This window comes from Manis pentadactyla, chromosome 3, assembly GCF_030020395.1.
Source record: "Manis pentadactyla isolate mManPen7 chromosome 3, mManPen7.hap1, whole genome shotgun sequence".
Lineage (NCBI taxonomy): Eukaryota > Metazoa > Chordata > Mammalia > Pholidota > Manidae > Manis > Manis pentadactyla.
Window position 1 is genome coordinate 200,766,481 of NC_080021.1, and position 6,000 is coordinate 200,772,480.

At 48.4% G+C, this 6,000-nt stretch overlaps 1 protein-coding gene across 6 annotated transcripts in view; it reads right to left on the bottom strand.

The window, feature by feature from the left end:
• SUSD1 (sushi domain containing 1) overlaps positions 1-2,831 on the bottom strand; it is a 131,349-nt gene extending 128,518 nt beyond the window's left edge. For all 6 annotated transcript variants that reach the window (XR_005030832.2, XR_005030831.2, XM_036915656.2 and 3 more), the window contains exon 1: positions 2,584-2,831. Coding sequence is in view for 4 of the 6 variants with exons in the window: in XM_036915656.2 (XP_036771551.2) it covers positions 2,584-2,689 (106 nt within the window). In the remaining 2 variants the exon portion in view is untranslated. The remainder of the gene's footprint in view (positions 1-2,583) is intronic.
• Between the last annotated feature and the right edge of the window lie 3,169 nt (positions 2,832-6,000).

The following is a 6,000-nucleotide window of genomic DNA, read 5'->3' on the forward strand; positions in this document are numbered from 1 at the left end:
GGTAGCTGTTGGGGGAGGGAAAAGGAGTTTTATCCTCTCTTCTCTTTCTGTCCCCTTTCAGAGACTGAGCTTTCCCACTTGGAGACCAACTTTGCTTTTCAGCTTGCTCCATTAAGTATCTCATTTATTTTTGCATTTTCAATTTCTCTCTCTCTGCTAAATAATGCCCCTCATTCTAAAATGTTCCTGAGTCTGCTTTACTACCACTCCCAGCCCCCCAAAAAAATCTTGCACTGACCTGCCTAGCCAGCCCAACTCGATGCTATCTTCTCTTTCCTTCTAACTTCTTTAAAGAGCATCTGCTCCGTGGCCAAGGCTCTGCGCTCACTAGAGCCCTCTGCATCTGGCTCTTATGCTCACTGCTCACTTGCTCTGCTGGCTCTGGCTCACAGTGACCAGAGTCACCGAATCCAAGCCATTCTCTCAATCTCTGCTCCCTCGGACTCCCCTCCCCTGATTTCCTTGACGCTCTACTAACTGAGACTTCCTCCGACCTACATGGCTGCTGCCCTTTCTCCTCCCTTGCATCTACCATCTAAACTTGGTCTCCCCGGGGAATCAGTCTTTGGCCCTCCTACTCTTATCAACCTCAAGGCTTCAAGTGACCATCAAGTCTACATCATTCGCACACACCTGCTGCTCAGTCTTTACTCCCTACTGACTTCCTCTCTCTGAAAGCCCTAATATCACCTCAAATTCAGGATATCCAAAACAACTAGCCATCTTTCTTCCCAAATGTTTTTCTCCTGTAGAAACACGTCTGAGTCACCCAGACCCAAAGCCTCTATGGCATCTTTCCTCTTCTGTCCCCTTGTACCTTAGCATGTTATTAAGCGCTGCAGTTCTATTTCCACCTATCACCTCCATTCTGCCCTCTTCTCCTGCTGTCATTACTGTGGGGCCAGTCCTCAGAATTTCTAGGCCAGCTATTACAACCTCCTCAGTGGCTCCAAGCTCCAGTCACTCGCCATCTTGTCCACTGTAAGGAGGCAGCCCTTAATAAAACCATATTCTCCAAGGTTGTAAATGAAGGGAGATGCCTGTATAGGCGGAGGAGGCTCACCCAGGCAACCCGGATTTCCATTTCCCACAATTCACCCCTGAACCTTTAAGTAGTAGCAGCTGGACAATCTTAGTCATTTTGTTTCAACCATCTTAGCCTAGCAATTTAATGGAATCACATTGGACCGTTTATTAGGCTAGAGAATCCTAACACAGAGATTCTAAAACAGGCTCCAAAAGACAAGCCTTTATGCACACTACCTTGGGAGATCAAGTTTGGGAAGTTAGGAACTACCAGGGCATCTGATGTATAAAAATAGCCACTCCAGAAGGCTGAGCCATCAAGAGAAACACCCACCAGTGATGGTAAAAGTCCCAAGGTGACGAGAATTTGGGGAAACAGGTGTTTTAGCTGTAAAGTCCCCCCATATCTCCTTAACGTGGAAGTTCCCTTCTACTTCAGGATAAGTGGTTTTATTAAGGAAGTTGGAGGGTTTTCTTAAACCCACTTTTTATATAACTCCTTGTAAAAAACCTGCAATAACTTTCAGTGACTTCCTGCTACCTAGAACAGCTACGTCTAAATGCCATGATCTGCCAGTCAAGACACTTGCCTTCTGATTAAATCCAACTGCTTTTCCACCCCCATTTCCCACCCATCTCCTATGTACCAGTCGAACTGAACCGCAGCCCCCATGCTTTTGTTACATTGTCCCATCCCTCTGGAATCTTTTCATTCTACATTCATGGAGAGCTGGCGGGTGACCTCTGCTACTGGGATGACTTTTGCACATCTTCCCATATCTTAATATTGCCAAACCTTGTTGGCCCAGGTCAAGGGTCACCGCATCCATGACGCCACCAGACTCCCGCTGCTGGAAGTAATATTGCCCTCCTCTATCCACCCACACCTCTCAGAGCACTCGGGACCCTCTGCCTTCCAGTACATGCATTTGGGTAAATGCCACCTCCTCTACATGCCTGAATCCTCTGGGCAACTCCTGCCACATTCTACATTGCGTTCTGCACGGGGGGAAGAAAATTATTCCAATTGCCTGGAAATGGATCATGTGCTCGTCTGTCTCCTCCAGAACATGAGCTCCATGAGGGCCAGCACCCAGGCCCTCACATCCTGCACAGGGAAGCTATTCCAGGAGCATCTGTTGAATGAATGGGTTAATGAATGCTTTATTCCTGTAACCCTCCTTACACTTCTTTCTCATCATATTCGTCACGGTGGAAAAACTCGAAGGTAGAAAGAAAACCGCTTCGGGTCAAGAACTTGTGCCAAAGCCGTGGCAGAGCCGGAAGCGGCCGCGCGCCCGGAACGCCCTCCACGCCCTTCCGCGCCCAGCCCCCACCGCGCCTCGGTGCCCCGCGCGCGGCAGGGCGGCTCGGATCGGGTCTGCGAGGCGGCCCGGTGCTGGCAGCCCCTCCTGCCTCTCTGCGCCCCGCCTTCCCGGCCCCCACGCCCGGGCTCCGCGCCGGCCCGGCCCCGGGGCGGGGAGGCGTCCGGGCGCGCCCGGCGTCGTGGAGGCCCCGCCAGGGCCCCGCGCCGCGCCCCCCTCCGCCTGCACTCACCGTCCGCGCCCGGCGCTGCTGCGGCGCCGCGGGCCAGGCCGAGCAGCAGCAGGAGGGGGAGCAGGCGGCGAGGCGGGCGGCCCGCGCCCCGGGGCCCCCGGCCCATGCCGCGGCCGCCTCGCTCCCGGCGCGCTGCCGCTCCGCCTGCGGCCCCGAGGCGCCGAGATAAGGCGGCGGGCGCCGCGGGGAGGGCCCGGCCCGGCAGCTTCCGGCGCCGCGCCGGGGAGCGGAGGGTGCCGCGAGGTCCCGGGGAGGCGGCAGGGCGCGCGCGCTGCCTCCCGGCCTGGCCTGGGCGCCGGGAAGACGCTCATGATCCGCCGGGGCACCTGCTGGTGCCCGGCGCGCGTGGGGACACGGCGGGCGGAGACAGGGTCCGGCCCTCCCGCGCACGTTCCCACAAGGGGACCGACGGCCCGCGGACAATGACACAGCTGAACGTGGAGCCCGGGACTACGCCAGGAGGAAACCTCTGCGGGCTTCAAGCGTGTAGCACGAACGGGAGATCCAAGCCGGTTGAGGGCTCACGGAGGCACCCCAGGGGTGGCAGAGTTAGAGGTGTGGGGGGCAGAAGGAGCTGGAATCCTCCAGGAGATAGAGAGCTGGGTGAGGTGACCTGGGCGCCAAGGGAGAGAAGGCAAGGAGTCGCCCGTCCAGGCCACCCAGGGGCGACGACAGGACCGTTAGGGCCCACAGAGCTGTGGTGGGCCAGAGTGTGGCAGGACTTCCTGCTGCTCCAAGGACAGTCAGCCTGGGGCATCGCGGGCAGCTTCAGGAGGAAGTGAACCTTAAGGGTAAGGAGGTGGGAGAAGAATCTAAGCGGTGAGAAAGGCATAGGCAAATAAAATGGAGGAGAGAAAATATTATAGAAAGGAGGAGAACCTCCCTAAAGTGGGAACAGATGGTTGAAGAGAGGCAGTAAACAGCAGAGATAAATAAAACCTCATAAACCAAGTAAAGAAGGTTGCTGAGAAACTGTAACACGAGAGAGTGACCTCATCAGGAAAGGCTCCCAGTGTCTGCCCTGTGGGATTGGGACTGGGCTGGGGATGCAGGGAGACCAGCCTGGAGCTGCTGCAGGAATCCAGACAAGAAAGAACGCATCCAGAAGCAGGGCGTTGGCAATGAGTGGAGAGGTGCAAATGAGTGGCACTGGGTGGAATCCATTGGATTTTATGACCGGTGGAATGTGGAGGAGAAGGAGAGAGCATTACAGATGTCACCTAAACTTCTGGTTTGCCCGACTTAGGTTGATGGTGGTGGGAGTCACTGGGATAGAGACCTAAAGGGAATTGTTGCCAGTTGGGTTAGGGAGAGGCTGCAGGGGAAAAGAAATAAGGTCCAGCTTGAAGGCTTTGAGCTCTCGATGTGTGTCCACGAGCAGGGCCTGCCCTACTTCACCCACATCCTCACTTGCTTTCTCTACCATGAGCCTGCTCTAAATCTAACCACCCATAGCACACCCATATAAGGGCTAAACTTGTGCAGCCTTAAAAAGAAGTAGTTAAAAATAAACTTCCTAGGCTCTTGTGCATCAGGCTTTTTGCTAATTATTTTTTCTTCAGCAAAGATAAGAGCTTGCGTTAGGGAGTAGTAGATGGGTAGTGTGTGTACTGCAATCTAGTGCATATTATTTAGACAAATTTTTTGTTAAACTCAGCTCTCCATGAACTTTGGGATCATGTAATTGTTTTTAAAAAATTGCATTCATTTAATACATTTTTAAAACAATCTATACCTCTCCTCTACCATGTACCCCTGCAAAACAAATTAATTTAAATTTATTTGTGTCTATTTTTTCTTTAATTGATGGTATCAAAAAAATTGTCTAAAACTTGGCAATGAGCAAAAGATTACTGGGTGTCTTTTCAGTGGTGTGCTTTGTATTGTCTAATAGCCCTTCTGGAGATGATCTGATGGACTTTGATGAACTTTTATTAACTAGGCCCTTGCAATTCAATAGGAGGAGACATTACCTTGCAGAAAACTGATGATAATGCAAAAAATTATTGACTATAGCAAAGCAAATTAATGTTTTCCAGAATATACACATGCAGTCTTCAAACTTCCCTTTGACCTGGGATATCTTACAAGTTGTCTTTTGAAGTCATCATATTGCGGAGTCCCTCATGAATTAATAGTTGAATAAAATCTTAGATAGGTTTTCATTTTATATTTGCATTAATTATGTTTTAATAGCACAATCCATTGTGCTATATTATAGTCTACATTAAATTGTGTGGCTTACATCAATTTTATTGGCTCATTTTTTGCTTTGAAACTTTTTTATTTTTGTAAAAAAGTGCACTGCGATTATTGCTGAGAAAAATGTTCAACTTAAGAAAAATCTTCATTTAAGAGAGCATGGCCAATATACTAAGATGTTCTAAAAGAGAATTTAGAGATTTTTTTTTTTGTCTGTGACATCTTCATTTTAATGACTTCATTAAAGGAAAAATCTGACTTTTTATTTCAAGGTGGCATCCTAAGCCTGAAAGTTCCCTCCTTCCCAAACTCCATTAAAATGGCCAAAGATAAACACACACACACACACACACACACACACAGGCAACTACTTTCAGACAAGAAAGGATAACATCAGTGAACCGATAGCTTTGAGGAAAGCCCTGGCTTAGGTTTGCCACATGCCCGCCACAAAAATACCCACCAAAAGAGAAAGGACGTAGGATGAAAACATATATATGTGTAATTTTAAATTTTTGAAAAATTATGCATACTTGTTATTATTTTTACATATTACAAATTATATTGCACATATTGCAGGGTTTGCTGAGTGGGTTCCCATCTGGGTAAAGGCCAGCAGAAGGGAACAGGAGGCCGAACACCAAATATCCGGGAACCGTCCTGGGAAAAATCCCTGCTTGGTTATCACACTACTGACCATATTATAAAATCATATGTGTACATTGTATAATATTTTTTAATTTAATTCAGAACCACTATATAGGAATTGTTGGAAAAAAGGCAAAGTATACTTCTTACCAGTTCGAAGCATTTTATTTGTGTTCCTCTGTGTAAATGCTGTTCACTACAGTCAGCTCCTTCAGGCTTCAGGCCACTCAAATACCAATATCCTGGCCCTCCAGAAAAATGTCCATTTCCACACCTTTAAAAAAATTATTTTTAACTTCATTTTTAAAGAAGTTTTTTATACTAATTTACTCATCAGAAAGACTCCAGGTGGTTAGACAAAAGACTTAAGTCCTACCTAAAATATTGAGATCATTGACCAATATCTAAAATTACCTTCAAGGATCTCAAACAGGTATAGATGATCAAGAGAGCTTCCCAACCAGACCCCTTCTAGAACAAAATTAATCTTGGGAGCACAGGAAAGAAGTTTCTGATAATTCTAGAATTGCTGATTTGTTCCTGTCTCCTATCATCAAAATTAAGAAA